Source organism: Arabidopsis lyrata (assembly GCF_000004255.2).
Source record: "Arabidopsis lyrata subsp. lyrata unplaced genomic scaffold ARALYscaffold_1, whole genome shotgun sequence".
NCBI lineage: Eukaryota > Viridiplantae > Streptophyta > Magnoliopsida > Brassicales > Brassicaceae > Arabidopsis > Arabidopsis lyrata.
The window spans coordinates 25938094-25960766 of NW_003302555.1; the positions used below are offsets into that span (position 1 = coordinate 25938094).

General features: G+C 34.4%; 5 protein-coding genes across 5 annotated transcripts; 4 read left to right on the forward strand and 1 right to left on the reverse strand.

The window, feature by feature from the left end:
- The first annotated feature begins 973 nt into the window (after positions 1–973).
- On the forward strand, positions 974–3636 carry LOC9330283. Its single transcript, XM_002891490.2, has 3 exons — positions 974–1972; positions 2304–2648; positions 2728–3636. Exons 1-3 carry the CDS (start codon positions 1466–1468, stop codon positions 3355–3357), a joined length of 1482 nt encoding a protein of 493 aa, XP_002891536.1. The 5' UTR covers positions 974–1465; the 3' UTR covers positions 3358–3636.
- A 540-nt stretch (positions 3637–4176) lies between these two features.
- Positions 4177–5646, reverse strand: LOC9327599 (probable E3 ubiquitin-protein ligase RHY1A). The gene is made up of 3 exons (XM_002894176.2): positions 5262–5646; positions 4991–5175; positions 4177–4798 (listed from the first exon to the last, which is right to left on the reverse strand). The coding sequence occupies exons 1-3, from the start codon at positions 5472–5474 to the stop codon at positions 4450–4452; spliced, it is 747 nt and encodes a 248-aa protein (XP_002894222.1). The 5' UTR covers positions 5475–5646; the 3' UTR covers positions 4177–4449.
- A 2773-nt stretch (positions 5647–8419) lies between these two features.
- Positions 8420–10071, forward strand: LOC9330284 (glutathione S-transferase F14). Its single transcript, XM_021011081.1, has 3 exons — positions 8420–8719; positions 8817–8865; positions 9483–10071. The coding sequence occupies exons 1-3, from the start codon at positions 8564–8566 to the stop codon at positions 10040–10042; spliced, it is 765 nt and encodes a 254-aa protein (XP_020866740.1). The 5' UTR covers positions 8420–8563; the 3' UTR covers positions 10043–10071.
- A 1501-nt stretch (positions 10072–11572) lies between these two features.
- Positions 11573–15139, forward strand: LOC9327600. Its single transcript, XM_021011038.1, has 5 exons — positions 11573–11966; positions 12286–12426; positions 12511–12683; positions 12768–14820; positions 14901–15139. Exons 1-5 carry the CDS (start codon positions 11598–11600, stop codon positions 14946–14948), a joined length of 2784 nt encoding a protein of 927 aa, XP_020866697.1. The 5' UTR covers positions 11573–11597; the 3' UTR covers positions 14949–15139.
- Positions 15140–15395: 256 nt separating this feature from the next.
- On the forward strand, positions 15396–17269 carry LOC9327601 (FAD-linked sulfhydryl oxidase ERV1). The gene is made up of 6 exons (XM_002891493.2): positions 15396–15669; positions 16086–16163; positions 16461–16508; positions 16720–16784; positions 16872–16949; positions 17073–17269. The coding sequence occupies exons 1-6, from the start codon at positions 15481–15483 to the stop codon at positions 17176–17178; spliced, it is 564 nt and encodes a 187-aa protein (XP_002891539.1). The 5' UTR covers positions 15396–15480; the 3' UTR covers positions 17179–17269.
- The last annotated feature ends 5404 nt before the right edge of the window (positions 17270–22673 follow it).

Here is a 22673-nt window from a genome sequence, read left to right on the forward strand (position 1 = left end):
AACGACCAACGACGACGATCGAGTGAGTCCAATGATTGATACATAAAGTGCATACTGTGAATTATCGTATAGCCTATAGGTTGCTATATCGCTATTGGCTACACATATATACATACGTTCCTTGCTTTATACACTCCAACACCCGCTGTCGGCAGTAGAAAACTGACTTTTGGTCTTCTCAAAGAATGACCGAGGAATGGATCAAAGTAATAGTAATATGATATGCTAATTGAATAGATTATTGCATAACCTGATTGTGTATTAGTTTACTGAGATGGACTGACCGTACTCACTGAAAAATTTGTTTGTCTACGTATCTTTAATGAACGTGAAAGTTTGTTTGAGATTAGAGAAATTTAGAGCACGAGACAGAAAACCCAACAAAGAGAACAATAATGATGGATAGACAGATAGTCTTAGAGTTAGTATTTTGAACCAAAAAAGAAGTCATAGAGTAAGTAGTATAAACAGTGTAAAGTAAAGTCATTGTACCAAATGTTAATAGTTTTAACTTTTCATCTTATAAAAATGGAATGAATTATGTTTAAAGGTTTATACGCCAAATTAATGCTAAACGTCAAATAAAACTAACCAAGAAAACGAAAGTCAAACTGTTTAGCTAAACAAAAGAACTGTACTTGAAAAAAGGCCTTTATAAACTTCCTCCCTCAAATCTACTCTAGGTATAAACTTGTTTATATGATGAATTAGCGCCACTAATCAACTATCCTTTAACCGTCCATTTCAACCAAACCGTCTTGTTTTTACTCTATATCAATATCTACAAGAAATCATAACAATATTCTCACTAGAAAACGATGATTATCAATCGAACCCATTTCTTGAGAATTAACACAATGACTGTTGACAAAAGCAAACATTAAATCAAAGACAATCTAATTGTAATTGTCTACCATCCTAAACGGTGCCACTAGCAATCCCACACTTAACACCAAAAGTCCATTGTCCATTAGTCTCTTTCAAATACGTTTTCCACATCTTTCCCACACACCACTTCTCAGAATTAAATGACGAACACGAACATATTATCTACCCTTTTTTTCTTTTCTTGTATTCTCCATTTGATTCTCTTCACCTAAACTTATCAAAAACATCACAAACTAAAAAAGTTAAGACGATAACGAACTAACGAACCAACGCATTTTGACAATGATGTTCCCACTTCTAAACTTAGCCGCGTTAAATCCATTCATTTTTTGTTTTTTTCCCAAATACTAAAGAGGGCAAAATCGTCATTTACCGATAATCGCTTCTTCACTCACTTGGGTCCTTAAAAAGTATCGTCAAAACTCTCTCTCTTCTGCTCCGCTGCGACTTCCTCTCCTTCCACTTTCTCTCTCACATTCTCCGTCGTCTCTGTTTTCTTTAGGGTTTTTCGAACTTTGTAATTTATTTCGGTTACGAGGAAGAAGAAGACGAAAGGTTTCATTTTTAAGAGTCCTTAATGGAGAAGAAACAAGGGTTTTTCTCATCACTCAGAGACGAAGTCGTAAGAGGCTTATCACCTTCTCGTTCACGACCACGTTCTCGTTCCGCGAGCCCATCTCGTTCAACAAACCCACACATGAAAGCTCTTCTCTGGGGGAGAAAGAAACTAATCGCAAGCTCCGGCTGCAGCGGCGGCGGCGGAGTAAGCGGAGGAGGAGGAGGAGGATTTTACTTGCCGCAACCAGAGCCGTTGATTGGGAGATCCAGTAGTTTAAGACCAGTAATGGAAGGTCCTGATCCAGACAACGGTGAAATTTCTGGAGGGGATTCGAAACGACTCGGGTCGGGTTTAAGTCATTGGGTCAAAGGTCAGTGGTCACGTGCTCCGTCCGTGACTTCAACGCCGGTTTATCGGAGGTCTGATTTGCGGCTTCTTCTCGGCGTTATGGGAGCTCCTCTCGCTCCCATTAACGTCTCTTCCTCCAATCATCTTCTTCATCTCACCATCAGAGACTCTCCCATTGTTAGTCTCACTCTCTCACGTTATATTCCTTGCATAGGGTTTTCAGTATTAAAAACGCAGACTTTATTATAAAAAAATCGTAACTTTTTTATTCCAGATCTCTCTGCTCCACATTTTCGATTCATTTTCTTGTTTACGATTTCTTTTTTGGTTTTTAGTAAAAATACTTGTTTTTGGATTGGTTGGTGGAGTATTGTCATTATCTGGTGTGGGTTTGATTCATATAATACTCAGATTTTGATTTATATTAGTTACTAAAAGAAAAATTCGATTTTTGTTTCTATTATTGTGTAAATTTTGTTTTCTTTGGTGATATGTTGTTGTTTTGCAGGAAACAACATCTGCACAATACATTTTGCAACAGTACACGGCAGCTTGTGGTGGTCACAAGTTACATAACATCATTAAGAACGCTTATGCTATGGGTAAGCTAAAGATGATAACTTCAGAGCTTGAAACTCCCACAGGCACTGTTAGAAACCGAAACTCTGCAAAGTCGGAAACTGGTGGGTTTGTTCTCTGGCAGATGAATCCTGATATGTGGTACGTTGAGCTCTCTGTTGGTGGTAGTAAAGTTCGTGCTGGCTGCAATGGCAAGCTTGTTTGGCGACATACTCCTTGGCTTGGTTCTCACACTGCTAAAGGACCCGTCAGGCCTCTTCGTCGTGCACTTCAGGTTAAACCCCAAACCGTAAAACTAATATGGTTTTGAAGTTAATCCAATGCTGATTCTGTTATGTTGAATGATCAATCAGGGACTTGACCCGAGAACTACTGCCACTATGTTTGCTGAATCGAAATGTGTTGGAGAGAGGAAGGTGAATGGTGAAGATTGTTTCATTCTGAAGCTATGTACTGATCCTGAAACGCTACGGGCGAGGAGTGAAGGACCAGCGGAGATCGTAAGACACATCCTTTTCGGTTACTTCAGCCAAAGAACAGGACTTTTAGCTCAAATTGAGGATTCTCAGTTGACCCGTATCCAATCTAACGATGGTGATGCTGTTTACTGGGAGACCACGATCAATTCGTCTCTAGACGATTACAAACCAGTCGAAGGGATCATGATTGCTCACTCTGGACGCTCTGTTGTTACCCTCTTCAGATTTGGGGAAGTCGCAATGAGCCACACTAGGACAAAGATGGAGGAAAGATGGACCATTGAAGAAGTTGCTTTCGATGTTCCTGGTCTGTCTCTAGATTGCTTTATTCCACCCGCTGATCTTAGGTCTAGTTCGTTAACTGAAGCCTCCGAGTACTCGGGGCAAGAGGAGAAAGGGAAGAGTTCGATCGCATTAGCAGCAACAACAGCTCATAGAGCTAAAGTTGCAGCCTTGGAGAAAGGAAGCTTCGACAATGATCCGGTTTGGCATATCGATGTCTGAGTTTGGTAGGGAAGATGCAATCTGTGCATAGTAATGCTAATAACAAGACTTGAAATCAAACTAACTAACCCTTTTGTTTAGCAGCTCACATATTAGGAGTTTGATTACACGATTGGTTTATTTAAGTTTCGGTTGTCTTATTTTCTTTGTCACCTTCAATATTATTGAGTAAGGTGATGGGATTGATTTGCAGCAAGAGAAGGAGAATTGCTGCTTAAATGTTGAATTTGTTTCTTCTGAAAATTTCAATCTATGAAAAGTTAATGGTTAGTAAGTGAAGTTCTCTATCTTCTTCAACTTTCTTTATTTTCAAACCGAACTGAACCGATCCAAGTAGTTTAAAATTGAATCATATGGATTTAATGTTGTTGAAGACATGAAATTGATGTGATAGAAAAAGAATCTCAGGACATTCTTAATGTATGTATTGTTAATTTTAGTGGTTAGAGAGTGAGGTGTGTTAGGTACTCAATAAAGAAAGTGATTGTTAGGAACAAATAAATGGGATTTTATGAAAGGAATTGAAGATGATGATCATGAATTTATGAAGAAAGGGGTCCATTTTTATATGCTTTTGTAGCAAAAAATAGCTTTTTCAACAACTGTCTCCTCTTTTTTGCATTAACTTTCTTTTAAAGTTCTTTTTTGGGCATAACTTTCTTTTAAAGTTGTTATATATTGATTGCATCTTTTGATACTGGACTTCAATATATGTAACATACATGGATGTATGATAATGACAATCAAAGTTTCTGAAAATGAAAACGTTTAAGTAGTTGAGCTATAACCTCAAAACATAACCAAATTGCCGGATCATGATTTGGGAAAAAAGTCTCTTTGATATAACCAATAAGGCATTAAAAGAGAGATCACAGTGAAGAAAACTCAAAAGATTCACATCATACAATATCAACGCTTGAACTAACTAATGGCACAACAAAAACCGTTACAAACACAAACATGTGACAGTGGAAAAACACTCATGGGCGATAAAACTGGAAGACCGATTTGAGGATGTCTATAGCAGCAAGAAGAAGAGAAGATGTGCGTGGCTATGGCCTATGGTTAGGCAAAGATTATATTTACAAGTTTCTATTCCTTAGATATGGCTCTACGGCAATAAGGACAATCTCCACAAGCTTTAAGCCAAGGGTTTAAGCAAGAAGAATGGAAACTATGGGTACAGGGTAAGGATATAAGCATGTCGCCTTTAGTGAAACTCTCTAAACATATGCTACAATCCCTCATCTCGGTTTTAACCTCGGCTGATCTAAAAGTTTGCCGGTGTAAACAGTTAATAGCATCTTGTGTGAGACCTTGTGGTTTCTTGTTGCATTCATAGGTCACTTGAAGCCCTTCTAGTTGAAAAATTGGATCACCATCTACAGAATGAAATGAAGACTCCCTTTGATCATCTCCCACTGAAACTCTATTGCCTCGACTGAATCAAAAAAACAAAGTTTTAAGTTTTAACTATACTGATTTTAAGCTAAAGCCTTGACCAATTCTAACAAGAATCAAGGGCAAATCAAAACCAGAACCGTGATCAGACAATAAAAGCAATTATCTTTAGAAAAATCTAAAATCACACTAGAGTGGACATCAAGTAAAGCTGTAGAATTTAGGAACAGACCTGTTACTAGACAAAGAAACACCTCTCAATCTTTCGAAAAGTCTTGCTCTTGCAAGCAGCACAGCTCCAGGAAGCCTCTCGGATCCATTTAGGTTAACAAAGCTGCTACTTTGAGTTTCAGTATCAGTACTGTCCGTATTCAAATACTGACCAGTGCCTTGAACATCACGAATAGGTCTACGTTCCTGAATTAACAAATTAGGTGAGATTTTTAATAAATGGATCAGATTCAGACAACTAATGAAATTACTCTTTGGGGGGAGAAAATAACCGGGTGGTGACAGAAGCGTCGGAGACGGGGAGTGGGTCGCCGGAGAGGATCACAGCCGTCGGAGTCATGTCGTTGGTTATGATGATGGGTACCGTGACGGCGATGATGATGGGTACCGTGGTGTCGATAAGAAGAAGTGTTCGATTCTAAATCCGGGTCGGATCGACCCGGACGTGATCTTCGTGTAGAGAAGAGTTCTGATGCGCTCGTCATGCACCGATCAATCACCGAATTCGTTTATATGATCTGAAACAAGTGCAGAGACGGATGAGATAAGGAGGACAGAGAGAGGGGAGAGAGAATAGCGAGGAAAAGTAAAAGCAAACTGCAGTGAAAAGGTGACGTCAGCTCCCACTCGTTGTTGTCGGAGGGAAGACAAAACATCTTCAAAAACGGTGTCGTTGTAATAAAAAACTAAGCCCAATTTAGTCTGGGCCTATCCAAGTGAAGTCCACTAATACATGAGCTTCCTAAGAAACACTAAAATTGAATAAATGGAGCAATTATTGATTAGTTTACTTAACTCAAACATAATCTACTTAACATTTTTGAAGTACAAATTTGCTATTTCCAATCGGGTCGGATTTTTTGTGATTTTGACCCGGAAATCTTCAATCGGATCTTTCCTTATTTTTTGGCAAAATTCAAAAACAAAATTAATTAATAAATTCTAAAAATATATATTTTCTCAACTAATTACTACACCCAAACTCTTTATTTATGGCATATTCTTTCTGATATTTATATATAAGGAAACCAAATATGATGATTTAATGTTAATATAACAAATTTGAGCTAATTTCCTAAAACTTCTCTACCTAATTTAAACAAAAATATATGATTCTCATTTCACTTTTATTTGATTTATATTTATATTATTTTTAATTATTATAAAATATATATAGTTAATAAAATTTTAGATTTTTTTTCTACATATGCTATTTTTCAAAATTTTTAAAACGGACATATATTACTCAATCAATAAAGAAAAAAACATGTGTACAATCTAAAGTACATATTTGCTCTTTTTTTGGGTCAGTTTTGTTTTTTTTTTTTTAATTTTGACTCGGATTTTGACCCTCAATTAAGTCTTTTGGATACAAATAATGAGACTTTCCAAAAAAAATCCTAGCAATTTAAATGATTGATTATATATGTAGTTATTACTAAATATATATCTACTTAACATTTTTGAATTACATTTTTGCTCTCTCATCGGGTCGGATTTTTTTTCTGATTTTGATCCGGAAATCTTCAATCGGATCTTTCCTTAAATTTTGGCAAAATTCAAAAACGAAATTAATTAATAAAATCTAAAATATATATATTTCTCAACTAATTATTATATCTAAACTCTTAATTTATGGTATATTCTTTACGATTTTTATAGATAAGGAAATCAAATATGATGATTTAATGCTAATATAACAAAATTTGAGTGAATTTCCTAAAATCTCTCTAATTAGTTTAAACATAAATATATGATTCTCATTTCACTTTTATTTGATGTTATATTTAAATTATTTTGAATTATTATAATATATACATATAGTAAATTTTAGTTTTTTCTGCATATGTTATAATTCAAATTATTTTTAAACATACATATATTACTCAGTTGATGAAGAAAAAAAAGTATGTGTGCAATCTACTTAACATTTTTGAAGTACAAATTTGCTCTTTCTAATCGGGTTGGATTTTAATTGATTTTGACCCGGAAATCTTTGATTCGGATCCTCCCATATTTGATGTTTTAACCCGAAATCTTTTGAATCGGATCATTCCTAATTTCCTAATATCTATATTAACTCCAAACGATATTTAGCTAACCAAAATCTTGCCTAAATCTAATTCGGTTAGAATATTTAAAGAATCTAAATTTAAATTAAGGAAAACATAGATATCGGAATTAAAAAGCATTGTATATATAGATAGTTTATTTTAAATGGGAAATCTTGATTTCAATATTTATAGTTATTACGAGTTTTAATTAAGGAAATAAATATGTGGTAATTTAATATTTAGCCCATATATAGTTAAATCTTTATAATATCGGAAATATTTTAAACTTTTGTAAAACAAATTATTTTAGTGAAAAATTTCATTTGTTTAATAGGAAAGATTTTATTAACTTCAAATCTTCTCCATATCATGAAAATAATAGTTAACGAAGTTTTATGATTTTATGATCACAACAAAACTAAAGAATATTCTAAAGTTTGTTTAGTTGGAGAAAAGAAACTACCAATTATTTAGGGATTTCGAATATATTCCATTTGCTTGATCTTCAAGATATTTTATGATTACAATATTTTACTTAACCTATTCATTGTACTATATAAATACCTCTTCAATCTTAGTTCCTAAACACTACAAATATGCATTCACTTAACCTACTTGCTTCACGTTCTTAACCTGCGTCTACAAATGTATTGTCGGCTATATTATAGAGCTTACTAAGAAGAAAGTGAACTCATCTACGTCTACAGTTTTGCTTTAATTTTAATTTTTTTCCAGTTTTATATCGTTTATCGGCTTTATGTTTTGTTTTCTCTAACATAAGTTTTATAGTTTTGTTTTATAATTTTGGTGGTGTTTTACTATTTAAAATTTCTGTATGATTAATGAATAAAATATTCATAATCTTTAGGAGGTTCGGAATTTTTTTTTTTTGATGACTCCAGTTCTATATCAGTGTTTTTACTTTGAAGACTATAACTACAAAAATAATAACAAAATGATGTTTAAATTCACAGGACGGGTTCTATGGTGGGACGGATTTGGATCGTTATTAATACGAGACGGTATACTACGGGTAAAATCCTAGAATTAACAATCAAAATACAATTATACAATCTTAAACACTAAACAAAACAAACTATATTACCAAAAAAATACAACTTAAATTTACATTTTTTGTTAAAAAAAATTAACCCGCGGTGTACCGCGGGTCATATCCTAGTAGTCAATGTACTAGTTGCAGTATAATAGTTGGTTCAAGAAAAAATTTCCCTCTTTTAATTCTTTTTCTTATTGCCACTTTGTTAATTAACTCATTTTGTGGTTGTTTAGAGTTAATTTCACCCTTTATTAAAAGACTAATGACTCTGACAGGTATTTAATACCTAATCTAAACTATACTTTCATTTATCCATGACCAACTCTTAAAAGGCCGAAAGGTTATTGATTATTAATATACTTTTGCAATGGATATTAATATTTGGCAATTATAAATAAGGAGATCACAACCGGACTCATCCACTCAATAATAACTAAGTTAGTAAATAGACAAAGAAATCAACATGGCTGATTCGAAGATGAAGCTCCACTGTGGCTGGTTCTTTTTAAATTCGGCAGCTCTCTTTGGTATCAATGAGAAAGGTCTAGACTTTGAGCTGGTATTCGTAGATTGGCTTGCTGGTGAAGCCAAAACCAAAACTTTTCTCTCTACTCTCAACGTATAAACTCTCACACTTACTCTTAACTATTGCATATCTACCAAATTTAACTTCATATGTGGTTGAATGAACTATCATTCTCTTCTTTTTTTTGCAGCCATTTGGTGAAGTCCCGGTTCTTGAAGATGGAGATCTCAAACTTTTCGGTACTAATCTTGTTTCTTTTTCTGGAATTTTATTTTAAGTCTTGGATTTGAATGGTCTAAGAGTTTTTTTTGGAGGTTTTGCAAAATGTTACATAATTATTACCTTTTAATATGTTTCTTTGTTACCATATTAAAAGAAACTCAAAAGAAAACACTCAAATAACGTATGAAACCTATTCTGAAAAAAAAAACCCGATCATTATATGAAAACTATGGCCATGAATGTTTTGGGGTTTTTGAGTGGTTTTTAGATTATTGATTTTGGTTTATAGATTTTAGATTTTGATTTTTGGTTTTTGGATTTTGCAAAAGATAAAAAAAAATAGAAAAAGAAATAAATGGAAAACAAAAAAAAGTTTGAATCCAGGGCAAACATTTTAAAAACTAACAAAAATGGGTTTTTGGGATTTGTGAAAAAAATTGTAAAACTGTCAAAATCTAGATTCCCTATTTTTTAGAAAACCAATTTTCTCATAATCTTGAATGGATGATTTAATGGTTTCTAAAAATCGAAAACCAAAAACCATGCTAAAAACTACTACCCATTCAAGGTCTATATGAAAAGAATAGGTTTTGCGAAATTTAATAGTGTTTTGATTATGCATATAGAATCAAAGGCGATCACGGCATCACGCGATACCTAGCGGAGCAGTACAAAGACATTGGAACAAATCTATTACCAGATGATCCCAAAAAGAGAGCAATCGTGTCCATGTGGATGGAAGTAGATACCAATCAATTTCTTCCTATAGCATCAACACTCATCAAAGAACTCATGATAAAACCATATCAAGGTTTAGCCACCGATGTTGCATCAGTTCAAGAAAACCAAGAGAAGTTATCAGAGATTCTGAACATCTACGAGACTCGTTTAGGCGAGTCTCCTTACTTAGCCGGTGAAAGCTTCACTTTAGCGGATCTTCATCATCTTCCACTGATTGATTACTTGTTGAACACAGAAGAAGAAGAATTGAAAAACTTGATCTATTCACGTCCCAATGTAGCCGCATGGGTCGATAAAATGAAGATGAGACCAGCTTGGCTAAAAACAGTCGTCATGAAAAATCACATCGTTGACTTGATGAAGCAACGGCGTTTGCCTATAAGGTTAGATTCATCGTGTCATGAGTTAACTGTTGTCGCTCAGAAAACGGCGGTGGCAGTTGGGAACAATTAAGTAAGCATGAGTAATATGGGTCAATTACTCTAACTGATTGAAATCATTAGTGTTTTTATGTGTTTATCCAATAATGTCACGTCGTTATGTGTTTGTATTAAAAAAAAAAAAAATGTGATTTAAGGTTTTAATCGTGTATACATTTGGGAAATAAGGTCTTAATCTAATGGATCGGGGAAATCCATCTCAGTTTGGAAGGATCCCTGGATTCCAGCTCAATTCCCGAGACCAACAAAGAGTAATGGTTCACTTGTTGACCCATTGTTAAAAGTTAGCAATCTTATAGATAATCGGTCGAATTTTTGGAATATTGCTCTCTTAGAAGAGATCTTTGATCCAGAAGATATCACCATCATAAGTGCCCTACCTGTGGGTGCACCAACTAAGGAGGATACACTAGGTTGGCATTTTACAAAATCCGGAAAATATACAGTCAAATCGGGATATCATACCGCACGGTTAGGAAATTCGGAGACAAAATTTTCATTGATTGGACCAGACATCAAACCGTTAAAAGCACATTCTTGGCAAGTGCATTGTCCACCTAAGATACGCCATTTCTTATGGCAAATTTTAACGGGTTGTGTACCAGTTACGGAAAATTTGCGGAGAAGGGGAATTGATTGTGATATTGGTTGTGCTAGATGTGGCGAACTAGTGGAAACAATCAATCATACACTCTTTCAGTGCCACCCGGCACGACAGGTTTGGGCACTCTCTCAGATTCCTACAGCCATAGGAATTTTTCCAACGGAGTCTATTTTTGCAAATTTGGACCATTTATTTTGGAGAGTACCTTCGGAATTTGACTCTTCAGCCTTTCCATGGATTATCTGATATATATGGAAAGCAAGGAATGAAAAAATATTTGAAAACATTGATAAAGATCCGTTAGAGGTATTACGGTTAGCGGAAAAAGAAGCACAATTGTGGCAGTCAGCCCAAATTGAGCTTCATCATGAAACTCATGGTACTGCGAAATTGGTTAATCGTTATCGAGTGGGGAATACTTCACTTCACTCGAATTATTCTGGATACCGTTGCTTTGTAGATGGATCGTGGAAAGAAAGTGATAAGTTCTCCGGTACAGGATGGTTCTGTACATCATCAAACGGAGAGCCGCCAACCATGGGAGCTGCAAATCTCCGTCGAAGTTTATCTCCATTACATACCGAGTTCGAGGCCCTTCTCTGGGCGATGAAGTGTATGATTGGTGCAGATAATCAAGAGGTAGAGTTCCTTACAGACTGTTCTGATCTGGTGAAGATGGTGTCTTCTCCAACCGAATGGCCGGCGTTTTCAGTGTACTTGGAGGAATTCCAGAGCGACAAGGAAGAATTCTCATCCTTCTCTTTATCTTTAATTTCTCGCAATGCTAATGTAAAAGCGGATCATCTGGCATGAAAAATTCGTACAGAATCGCTTCATATCACATTTATAAATAACATTCCTCAGAAATGGTTCTTTTGAGCTCTAATTAATTTCGGATGACAAAAAAAAAAAAAATCTGATGCCACGTGTCGATTTACAAGAGGTTAGACTATTGTAAGTTTGTATGTACTCGCACACAGGAGATGATTATATTGAAAAGCCCCAAAACGACCCGTTGAGAGAAAAAAGTGAGAAAGCCATTATATCCCGTCGTAACGGCTACTTCCCGATTTGTATATTTCCCCCAAAACTCAAAGGTCACCAATCAAAATTCTTTCTTCTCCTCTCTCGTCTTCTTCTCCAATCGAATTTTCTCCAAAGATTTTGCTTATCTGAATCTTCGTCGTTAATCCGATACAACAAATTTGAGGATATGATTAAAGCCGCCATGGATCTCGGTTGCTTGGATTTGGGATGTCTTTCTGACAAGAAAAGCGGCGTCGGAGTTTCTGATCATCTTGAATGTTCGTCTTCACCTTCGAAACTCGGGAAGGTAATTTCTCTTTCGATTCCAGATCTAATGGATTTTGTTCTCCCGACTGATGTTTCCAGTGACTTTGGATTGAGTTTCTTCCTGTTTAATAGAAAATTAGGGTTTCGTAATTTTATACCAAGACGTTAGGGTTTTTACACTTGATTGCTCACTTCAAATCTGTGAATTTGCTTAAGATGATTTTTACACTTGATTGCTAAGTTTTAAGACTCTCTAGTTAGGGTGATTCATGTGTTTCTGCTGTTAAGTATCTATTTCCCAGCCAATTAGTTTCTGCTCTTCTTCAATGGCCGTTTCAATTGTCTCTGTGGAACTACAGAATAAATCACCAAGAGAGACATCAGCTCTTAGAAAATCACAATCAAAGAGGTCTTCTCAACGTAAAACCTCATCACCTCTTGGCTGGTTCCCACGAACAAAGGGGGATTCCTACTTGAATAGGAAGATCAAGAAGCTACAGGTGAAGTTTCTTTTTAGTTTCATTGATTGGTAACAACACTGTATCAGTTTGGGAATATTAAAGTTGTTGTTTGGTGTTGTGTAGGAGGTTGGTGGAATGAATCAGACACTTGATGAGACTCTTGGCGACTCGAATCCACACTACTGCAAAATTGTAAGAGAACAAATGGCTGTGAGAGAGGCTGCGGGTAAGGCCATGGAGCTTCGCAAGGCTGCACTGGTTGAAGCATCTTGGTGTAGAATACTTCGTGCTGCTAGGTAATTAAAGGTTTTAGTATCCTGCAAGTTGTTTTTATGGTACCTCTTTATCTTTTTTGACTATAGGAATCTTCCTGTTTATAGGATTCCAAGTTTAGAAGCAGAAAATTTGATGGAGAATGCAGAAAAGGCTGCGGTGGAAGCTTTTGAAGCGGCATCTGCCTTGGGAGTGATAATGCATGATAAACCAAATAGCTCGAGGAAACAATATCGAATCGAAACATCAGGAACACATGGAAGGGGATCTCCTACTCATACCGTTACAGCATCTTTTGAAACTGCTTTTGATGTAGATAAAGAAGTAGCAGCTGCTGTTAAAACTGCATTTGCTAGGCTTGCAAATTGCCCCTCTCTTAGTAAAGCTGAGTTTAAAGACCTTCTGAAGAAAATCAGCCAGAATCCTGATGTGCGTGATAATCATGAGATTACTGAGATGTCTTCAGAATGCGACACAGAGTCCGATTCTGAACTCGGCATTCTCCACAAGGTTGATGAAGAAGTGTCTGAATGTGAGGAGACTTCGTATTTCAAAATGAGACAGCTAAAAGTCAAGAGGCGGCAGTCCTTTGGGAAGTTTAGCAGAGAGAAGCTAGTAGATATGATGCTTGAGAGGCTTCAGGGCTTACAAGAAGATCAACTTTCAAGTCTTGCCTCTGTAGTTGCTACTTGTGGTTTAAATGAGGCCTTGGCTGAAGTTGGTAGTCAGAGGCGGCAGACCACAAACATCGAACCAACTGTTTCAGACCATGGGAGTTCTTCTTCAATGGATACAAGATCAAGAAGAGATTCTAAATTCTGGTCTTTAACGGAAGGAAAAACAACAAGGGATGGAACAGAGACAGAAATTCCGAGTTTGGACAAGTATCTAGTTAAGCACATGACTAAATTAGAAAGAGAAGTACATGAAGCCAAAAGGGCTTCAAAGGAAGTATCTGATAAAAACAAAAAGGTTCCTCAAGGTGTTGCAAGTAATCCTGTTCCGGATTTGGGAAGCATCCTTGTGAAACATTCTTCAAGGCTTGAGAAGGAGATCGAAGAAGCCAAGAAGAATGCAGGAGTGAGTTTTGGAAAGTACCAAAAGACTTCAAGCAGAAACAAAACGCCATTGGATCCTATCCCGGACTTGGAAAGTTTGCTAGTGAAAAAGCATGTTTCTGGATTCGAGAAAGAAGTTCAAGAAACTATAAAGAACTGCGGGAAAATGTATGAAAACGTGAAGAAACCGGGACAAAAAGATAGTTTGTCGGAAATTCCAAGCCTTGATAGCTGTCTGGTAAAACATGTCTCCAAGCTAGAGAAAGAGGTCCAAGAAGCAAAAAAGAGAGGCCAAGAAGATCTTGAAGCAAGTAATTCAAAAACAGTTTCAAGTGTGTTGACAGAAGAATTGGGCAAAGAAAACGTAGACTCGAACAATAATACAGATGCGGGTCAAGAAGAAAGCCTAGACAAGATCTTGGTCAAGCCGGTTCACAGATTAGAAACAGAAAAAATTGCATGGGAAGCAGTTTATGGAAACCGGAGGGCTCAGAAGAGAAAACAAGCAGCAAAAACAGAGTCAGGTTATGAGAGTTTGGACAAAATTCTGGTGAAACATGTTCCCAAGTTGGAGAAGGAGAAGCTCAGATTCAAAGCTGGAGTAGAGGAGACGGAAAACTCAAAGAACAATAATGAAGATAGCTTGAACCAAACACTGGAGAAAAATAACCAGGGACCCGAAAGCATGAAGATGGCAAAACCGAGTTTTACTAGAAAACAATTGAGGGATAGAGAAATACAAGAAACTTGGGGTGGTTTAGGCCTTGGGGAGTCAAAGAACAATAACCAGAAGAGACATGAAAGCAAGAAAACAGAAACTACTGAGCATTTAGGAGGAGAAGAGACAAGACCGGTGCTAACTAGACGACAAGAGAGGGACAAAGAAATGCTAGAAGCTTGGGGCGGTTTAGGACTTGGGGACTCAAGCTTGTATCAAACTGTTAATAAGCATAAAAGGAAACCTGAAAGCGAGAAGATGGAGACAGCAACACCATTGTTAACAAGAAGACAAGCAAGGGATAGAGAAATGCAAGAAGCTTGGGGTGGTTTAGACCTGGGAAACTCGATTCGACCGAGTCTGTCAAAACTAGAAAGAGAAAAGGTTAGGTTCTTTCTGTTTTTTCCATTAACACAAGAATCATTTGAGCTGGTTTTGATAGTTTTGTGTTCTCTCATTTGCAGGCTGCATGGATTAAGGCAGAGAAAGAGGAAACGACTCGAGGAAGCTAGTGTGCAATGGAACGGATCAACGGAACATAGAACATATGTAGTTTTTTTTTTCTTATAATAAATGATGGTAAGGAATATAAGCCTTGCAATTAGATCATAAGGATCTAGCTAGTTTCAAGAAATATTGTGTAAATTTCATTTGGTAACAGTTGTAGAGTGTATGCAATAAAGATTTTTTTGTTAGGGACCAATTTTTTTTAAAAAAAAAAACATGAATGTGTTGCTCAACTCTTTGTGTGCTAACTTTTGCAAACAAACCAGCATTGCGACAAAACAAATGATCAGAAGTATTGATCGATATATAAATAAATTTAAATTATTTATGGTGAATTAAATCAAAATCAAATAAATTGTATGTATGCCGTAAATATTTTTTAAAATGTTTTTCCCTATTTTTAACTCTTTATAAAATATTTTACGATTTAAAATTTTATTTTTGAAGACAAACACTTGCGAAGATTTGAGAGAGAGCGAGCATTGTCCTACTTCTCCAGTGCTTTCACCGAGAAAAAAAAAAAAAAAAAAAAGAGAGATGGGTGAGAACCCATGGCAGCCACTTCTGCAGAGCTTCGAGAAACTATCAAATTGCGTCCAAACTCATGTTTCCAATTTCATCGGCATCAAGAATACTCAATCCAGAATCCAAAACCCAGTCATCTCCTTGGAATCTTCTCCACCAATCGCAACCAACAGTTCCAGTCTTCAGAAACTTCCTCTTAAGGTAAAAACCGGTTTTCGGAGTTTGGTTTGCACTCTTCAAACCTCCTCCTGATTATGGTCACAACGTGTTCGATGAAATTCCCCAGTGAACACTTTCTACCTTATCTGGTTTTGTTACCAAACATATGATTCAAAGTTAGATACTTTAGTTCAAATCGGTGCTCTATTGTAAGTAAATTTACTATTGGTGGACACTGTATTTGATATGATGATTTGAAGTTAGTGTAACTAGCCATGAATAAAAAAGATGTATCTTGTATCGAAAATTAAGGTTTTATTACGAAAAGTTTTCACCTTTAAGACCTCAATGAGATGGATTTCGTAAGTGTTATACCACATTTTCATTTGAGCTATAGATTTTGTTGATATGAGCCATGTATAACATTTACAACAAATTTACTCTTTTTTTCTTTTCAGGACAAGTCTACAGGTCCTGTGACTAAAGAGGACCTCGGAAGAGCTACATGGACATTTCTTCATACTCTTGCTGCGCAGGTTGAGTTTTGCTTTGCTTTTTTTTTCCATAATTGACTCATCATCCATTTAGTTTCCACTTAGAGGGGTCTTTTGTGTATTGGTTGTTTATTGGCAAGCATTTGGGCTTAGAGAGACTTAAGATTGCTCTTTCATTCACTTTTGGTTCTTGCTTTGGGTTGCTCTCTCGGTTCAATGATTTTACAGAGTTAAACAAAAGGATTCTGGTTCAATTTTTGTCATTCTCATACTTCTACCTTAGCACATTGATGAGACCTCTAGCAGTTTCTGAATCAGATGTTTGTTTTTTCTCATCAGTATCCAGAAAAACCAACACGGCAGCAAAAAAGGGATGTTAAAGAATTGGTACAACTCTTCTTGCCCTAGTCTATTGTCTTATATAATTTATAGAAGTTAGTTTGTTAGATGAAGTTGAAATTGGTGATGAACTCGGAAGCTAGAATTTTCAGCTAGAAACTTCATAAATTTATTAAGGCTTAACGTTTGCAATCAGTACGAACTTGCAGTCACAAGTGTTCTTCCTGTGAAAGCTAAAACAGAGCATTTTCCCTTGTAGATGGCGATACTTTCTCGAATGTACCCTTGTAGAGAATGTGCAGATCACTTCAAAGAAATCCTAAGGTAATAATGTTATCTTGTAGCTCATTACAACTTACTATAGTTGATTTTGATCACTCGCTCTCTCTCTCTCGGCTCTGTTCATAATAGATCGAATCCCGCACAAGCTGGATCTCAGGAGGAATTCTCGCAGTGGCTTTGCCATGTACACAACACCGTAAATAGAAGGTAAACTGAAAGAAGATTAATGTTAGCATTGCGTTCTTGCACATCTCAAAGCAATAGGGCATAGTTAAAAAAAAAGAATTGAAATTTATGATCCATATGTGTGATTCTAAAATTGTTTTGCAGTTTGGGGAAGTTGGTGTTCCCTTGCGAGAGAGTGGATGCAAGATGGGGCAAGTTAGAGTGTGAGCAGAAAAGTTGTGATCTCCATGGAAGTTCAATAGACTTTTAGACCCATTTATTAACTACTTATATTTGTATGGATAATTTGTCATTTATGAAATTTATATCAAAAGAAAAGGTATATATTGATCTATTTACAATCTTTTTCTTTGAAATTTGAGGTCAAGAAAGACTCAGAAAAATAGAAGAAACAAAAGTTGTTCATAGATATGTTCGACTGATCATTAATAGTGATAAGTAACAGAAAACTAAATAAAATTTAGCTCGTTATCAAATTTCTTCCTTAGTTTGTATTTTTTCTGCTTCCCATACTTGTTCCGTTTTTAGTGCTATATGTGAAACGTTACCTCTAAGAAACTTGGGAACAACCAAAACATCAAGTACTTAATTAAATCACATCTTAGTTTGATTCAAGGGCACGCATAGTTAGATAATTATAAAACTAAGCAATTACTTAACTATGCTAAAATAATTTTATACTACTAATATTTTTATACCAGCTCTCCATGTGTATCATGTTTTGTGCAAATCAAATATTTCAAATTAAATAACCGAGTAAATGTTGAATTTTGAGCTGCAGATAATCTCAAGAACTATGCTTGTAATTAAATATAGATATTATTCTATTTGGGGATTAACTAAATTTGTTTTTTTCTCCGCTACACTTAGAAAAGAAACAACTTGTTCTAGACTGTTTGTAATATACTGGAATGTTGTATATAGTCAATAGAATTATTATAGAAACAATACACATTATCTATAAATAAAGTGAAAATCCTTGAAAAAGCTTTTGAAGAAGAATGTGTTGGGATTAAGTGGAAAGGATGTTCTAAGTCTGGAAAGTAGAAAAGTGACAATACTAAATTATTAATATTACTTTACTACTTCTTCATCAAAAAGGGTTTTAATATTTTAATTACTTTCAAAGGTTGGCTAACTAACATTAGTCTCTCAACAGAATATATAAGATAAAAGAAAATGATTAGATTATCTATGGAGTATGCTTCAAGTCACATGATCTTAAGAAACTTGGCTAATAAACAATTTAATATTTAATCCATAAATGAATTTTTAAAACCTTGTGTGTATAGTAATTGATATGGGTCTTACAAGCTTATTAGGAAGAGGCAACCAAAAACCTACCACAGTACATGCGTGTAGTTATATATTAGACCTAACGTTAGAGTTTATAAACATCTTTTTCATTTTCAACTAGTACCCAACAATGACATCTAACGAATCCGCCTAGTTTGCATCGTGATCATATTATTACAAGATATATAAGTTAAACTACTTTTGAGCTAAATGTTTCAAGGTACTGTCAAAACTCTTTTATACAAATGGGAAAAAAAATTACTAAACATTGTGCCTTTGAAAATTAAACTACATATATAAATATGGATTGATTGGTCTAATGATAGAAAAAGGGTTACAATTTGGATCTTTTGAAAAACTAATTTTTTTTTCAAATTTAGATCTTTTGATTAAGTTTTCACAAAATGGTCACTTTCGCTGGAGAATAGGCTTCAATCTTCATCCACATATCAATAAAAAGTTGACAGAACATATTATTACTATCATAGTTATGTTCAAATCTTATAGTGTGCTTAGGTGAGTTATAGAAGAAAAAAAAGAAATGAAAACTTAATGCGAATAAAAAGAAAATCATTACAATGCACGCTATTGCTTTTTTAGTGTAATGAAGTTGTCAAAGTAGTTAGAGAGTGTTTTGTGTGTGTGAGAGAGAGATGGTCTTAAAGGCCATTTTCTCTTTTTCCAATTAATAACAATCAAAGAGATGTCATCCCCACCACACATTATTCAACATTTTGGTTTAGTGGTTTAACCATAATAATATAAATTTTATATAGTTATAAGATTGATCAGAAGACTGATTAATTAACTATATTTTGATAAAATACAATCTCATTCGTTCATCATGTATAGAAGATGTACACAATGCCGTACATATTTTGATTTCGAATCGATAAAGGTAAGTACTTAATTAGTGGGAAAATAAAATTTATTTATTATAGTATTTTTCCTCTGTAATAATAATAATTTCATAATGTAAACCAAACCAAACATTATATTGGGTGAAATGATTGTCTATAGTTCTAAATATTTACACATCCGAGTAGCTAATGATACATGCTTGTATAATCATCATTAGAACCGTCCACAGAACATTCACACAATATTTTAAAAAACATATTAGAACTTTATGTTTGTTTTATAAGAAAATCTCTTTCAAAAATTAGGACGATCGTGACATGATCATCGTTTACCATATCGCTGTTACTTGTAAACATGAGTTCGAGAAATGAACGTTATATGAACTAGGGCCCTATAAACTATTAAACTCTAAACAATGGCTATGTTTTTTTATTAATAAGAGAGTTGTTTAAGAAAGCTTTGACCCTAAGCAAAAATGACTAACTATGGACTAACTAATACTCACTCCAAAGCAAGAAAATATTAATGGAAGCTAAAATTGACATTACATCTTTTGATTTTCTATAAACGTTTCTTAATACTTATTGCAAAATACATAACTTTGCTTGTAGTGGTATTTATCTCCTTCACATACACACACTATGTTCTTTCTTTAAGAGAATAGGAATAAATAAATTGACCTTATCTTTTTTTATTTAGTTGACTATATATTGACCGTAGACGACCAAACCAATCAAGATAAAACGTATTTCTTTTTCTTATATATATTTTGATATAAAATTCGGTATGAATCTATATCATATGTACACATCAACATCTCTTCAAATGCGTAAAATTACATGCTGTTTCTTTTCTTTTTTCTTTTGATAAGGAATTCAATTTAATTAAATTATCATTAGACATATTCCTTGTTCTAAAAATTGTAAGCGCGGATGAGGCAATAATAAAGTGCAGGAACTAAACGACACAAGAAATTTGTTAACGAGGTTCGGTTTTTCCTACTCCCCGGGACCACGTCCAGATTTCGATTTCACTAGAACAAGAAAGCAAATTACAACCAATTCGCAAACGCGTAAAACAAGCACAATCCTCTTGATTTACCGTTCCCTTCTATAACGTGAAACCTTAAGGATAATCTCTACCCTTAACTAAACTCCCCCTCGAGTCTAGATTTAATCAGGATAATCTAACCATGAGCTAAACTCTCCTTGAGCCTAGACTTCAAAAACAAAACCACTTGATCACACAAGCACAAACCCGCAAAACTAAGTTGCACACAATCTCACAGAAAGCTCTCAAGGATTTCTTCTTTATGCCTCAGCTCTCTTGCTTCTCCAAGACGTCCTCAGCTCCTCCTTATATAGCCAAAACGATTTCCTAATCATCATAGGAGAAGATTTCCAATTTCCATAAGAAAAAGTAAATTTTCTTTTACACTTTTCTTTTTCCTCATCAAACTCCACTTTCATCAAGTCTTCCAAATCTCTTTAAGTCTTTTGTCCTTTGTGATTCACCTCTAAACACGCTCCAAACACATCTTCTCAAACTTTCTAGAAACCGACACTCACACAAAAACAGTCGTATCTTGAATTACTTCTTGAATCATTCAGCAACTCCATCAGACAAAATCTTGTATTACTTCTTGACTCATTCAACAACTTCATCAGACAGCAACTACATCTTCAAAAATCGGCCGCCTAGCCGCCTAGGCGCTGATCGGGTGAGAACCGCGGGGATTTTATCCAAATCGGTAAAAAAAACGGTGATTCGATTTTTATCCGCCTAGACCGCCTAGGCGTCCGCCTAGACGGCGCCAAGTCCAATTATTTTTTTTTTTGATCTAAAATTCTAAACGTCCCACTTATGTTCATAATTTGTATAAAAATCATAAGTTTGACCTTAAATTTTTGTTTTCATGTGTTTAATGCAATTTTAAAAACAAGATTATATAAATTTCTTCTTTATAATGGATTAATATGTTTTTAAAATATTAAATAGTATTAAAACTAATCCCCGATTAATCCTTGTTTAATCTCCGATTTTCTTGTTAGGCGCTAGACCCACCCTCACTGCCCGACTAGCGCCTAACGATTTTTTAAACATGGGACATATTTGGGGTTAACTTCTTATTATATTTGAAACGTAAGCATTAGATAATACCGACGTCTTTTAGCTTTCATATATGGTTCGAAGTTAAGAAATTATGATTCGTTTACTCTTTTTATTCTACTATGCTTTTTGTTTGCTTATATAGTTATTATAGTTAGTATTTATTTGTGGGTTAAGATATAAGATATTTAGGGGTAGTAACTTTGAAAGCCAATAAAATATTCTTGAAGTAAAAGAGCCCCAAAAGTAATCCTCAATGACAATTCTAAGAAAAGTATCAATTTCGAGCACATGCAAATATTCAATCAACTTTCCAAAAAGTATAAAGATGAACCAAATTTATATAAACGGTTTTTAATGATTAAATAGATATCCATATCATGATATAAATTTCATAGCGACCAAATATTTGTATATATCAAATAAGAAACGATCTCGATCTGGTTAGTTGTATTCATTTAAAACAATTTTTAATGAATAAAAAACAATTTTTAATGAATTTTATGTCATAAATAGAAATCAATCGATAGATAGAAGAGGAAAAATATATATACAAATTCAAGTTTTTAATTATGGTAGTTAGCTAATGGCATAATAGATCACATATACAGTATTCTGAAACAAGGCAAACTAAAGCTATCGAGTTAATATAATAAAATTAGTAAACAATATAATAAACTTAAAATTTTAGCAAAATTATAGATGATCAGAGTATGCCAAAATATCTGATTAAATATTAATCTGACCTTCAACTTGAGATATTCCAGTTCTATAAAATAATAGCTAAAATAATCATATTTCAGAGATATATCTATATATACATTTTTGAATCATAATTAGCAAATAAATCATGAAGTTGAGAAGTATTTACAATGACATGCCATTAGCATTAATTCTTTAGATTTATTTTATTTAAGTAAAGATTTTTAATTGAAATTCATTTCTCATATATTTAGCAAAAGTCTCTACAAAATCTTTCCTTATCTATTTAAGTAAAGATTTTGAAATCAAATATGTTTTCAACAATTTACCAAAAATCTTTACACAATCTTTTTAAAAATCTCGACTTAGTTAACTTCTGATTTTTATCTGCAAAAAAAAAAATTAATTGTAACGAGTGATGTAAAAATCGGGAATGTTGATACTACAATTTCTTCTACTTTTTTTTTTTTCATATAATGAAAATTATTTTTTAGAGATATTTTCTTAAAACCTCTAAACAAAACAAAGGGCTTCAAAAGATAGCTTCTCTTTTGGCGGGTCGACCCGCAAACCCGCAACTCTCTACGGGCTTATCCCATGAACTTGCGACCCGTAGTGGATAAAAATATTATTCAAAAAAAAATAACAAATGATGTTTAATTCCCCACGCCACAGGGGTTATATGGTAGCAACAGGGTTTAGATCAATATTAATATTAAACAATATACTATAGATGAATCCTAGAATTAAAATGAAAATTTAATTATAAATCAGAAC

Excerpts from the sequence above, each read along its gene's own strand:
- LOC9330283 (XM_002891490.2), top strand. The coding sequence starts at position 1,466 with ATGGAGAAGAAACAAGGGTTTTTCTCATCACTCAGAGACGAAGTCGTA. Across the intron at positions 1,973-2,303 it reads CCATCAGAGACTCTCCCATT|GAAACAACATCTGCACAATA; the intron begins GTTAGTCTCACT and ends GTTGTTTTGCAG. Across the intron at positions 2,649-2,727 it reads CTCTTCGTCGTGCACTTCAG|GGACTTGACCCGAGAACTAC; the intron begins GTTAAACCCCAA and ends ATGATCAATCAG.
- LOC9327599 (XM_002894176.2), bottom strand. The coding sequence starts at position 5,474 with ATGACGAGCGCATCAGAACTCTTCTCTACACGAAGATCACGTCCGGGT. Across the intron at positions 5,176-5,261 it reads GACGCTTCTGTCACCACCCG|GAACGTAGACCTATTCGTGA; the intron begins GTTATTTTCTCC and ends TTGTTAATTCAG. Across the intron at positions 4,799-4,990 it reads GTTTCTTTGTCTAGTAACAG|TCGAGGCAATAGAGTTTCAG; the intron begins GTCTGTTCCTAA and ends TTTTTGATTCAG.
- LOC9330284 (XM_021011081.1), top strand. The coding sequence starts at position 8,564 with ATGGCTGATTCGAAGATGAAGCTCCACTGTGGCTGGTTCTTTTTAAAT. Across the intron at positions 8,720-8,816 it reads CTTTTCTCTCTACTCTCAAC|CCATTTGGTGAAGTCCCGGT; the intron begins GTATAAACTCTC and ends TTTTTTTTGCAG. Across the intron at positions 8,866-9,482 it reads TGGAGATCTCAAACTTTTCG|GCGATCACGGCATCACGCGA; the intron begins GTACTAATCTTG and ends ATAGAATCAAAG.
- LOC9327600 (XM_021011038.1), top strand. The coding sequence starts at position 11,598 with ATGTACTCGCACACAGGAGATGATTATATTGAAAAGCCCCAAAACGAC. Across the intron at positions 11,967-12,285 it reads CACCTTCGAAACTCGGGAAG|AATAAATCACCAAGAGAGAC; the intron begins GTAATTTCTCTT and ends GTGGAACTACAG. Across the intron at positions 14,821-14,900 it reads CAAAACTAGAAAGAGAAAAG|GCTGCATGGATTAAGGCAGA; the intron begins GTTAGGTTCTTT and ends TCTCATTTGCAG.
- LOC9327601 (XM_002891493.2), top strand. The coding sequence starts at position 15,481 with ATGGGTGAGAACCCATGGCAGCCACTTCTGCAGAGCTTCGAGAAACTA. Across the intron at positions 16,509-16,719 it reads AAAGGGATGTTAAAGAATTG|ATGGCGATACTTTCTCGAAT; the intron begins GTACAACTCTTC and ends TTTCCCTTGTAG. Across the intron at positions 16,950-17,072 it reads CACAACACCGTAAATAGAAG|TTTGGGGAAGTTGGTGTTCC; the intron begins GTAAACTGAAAG and ends ATTGTTTTGCAG.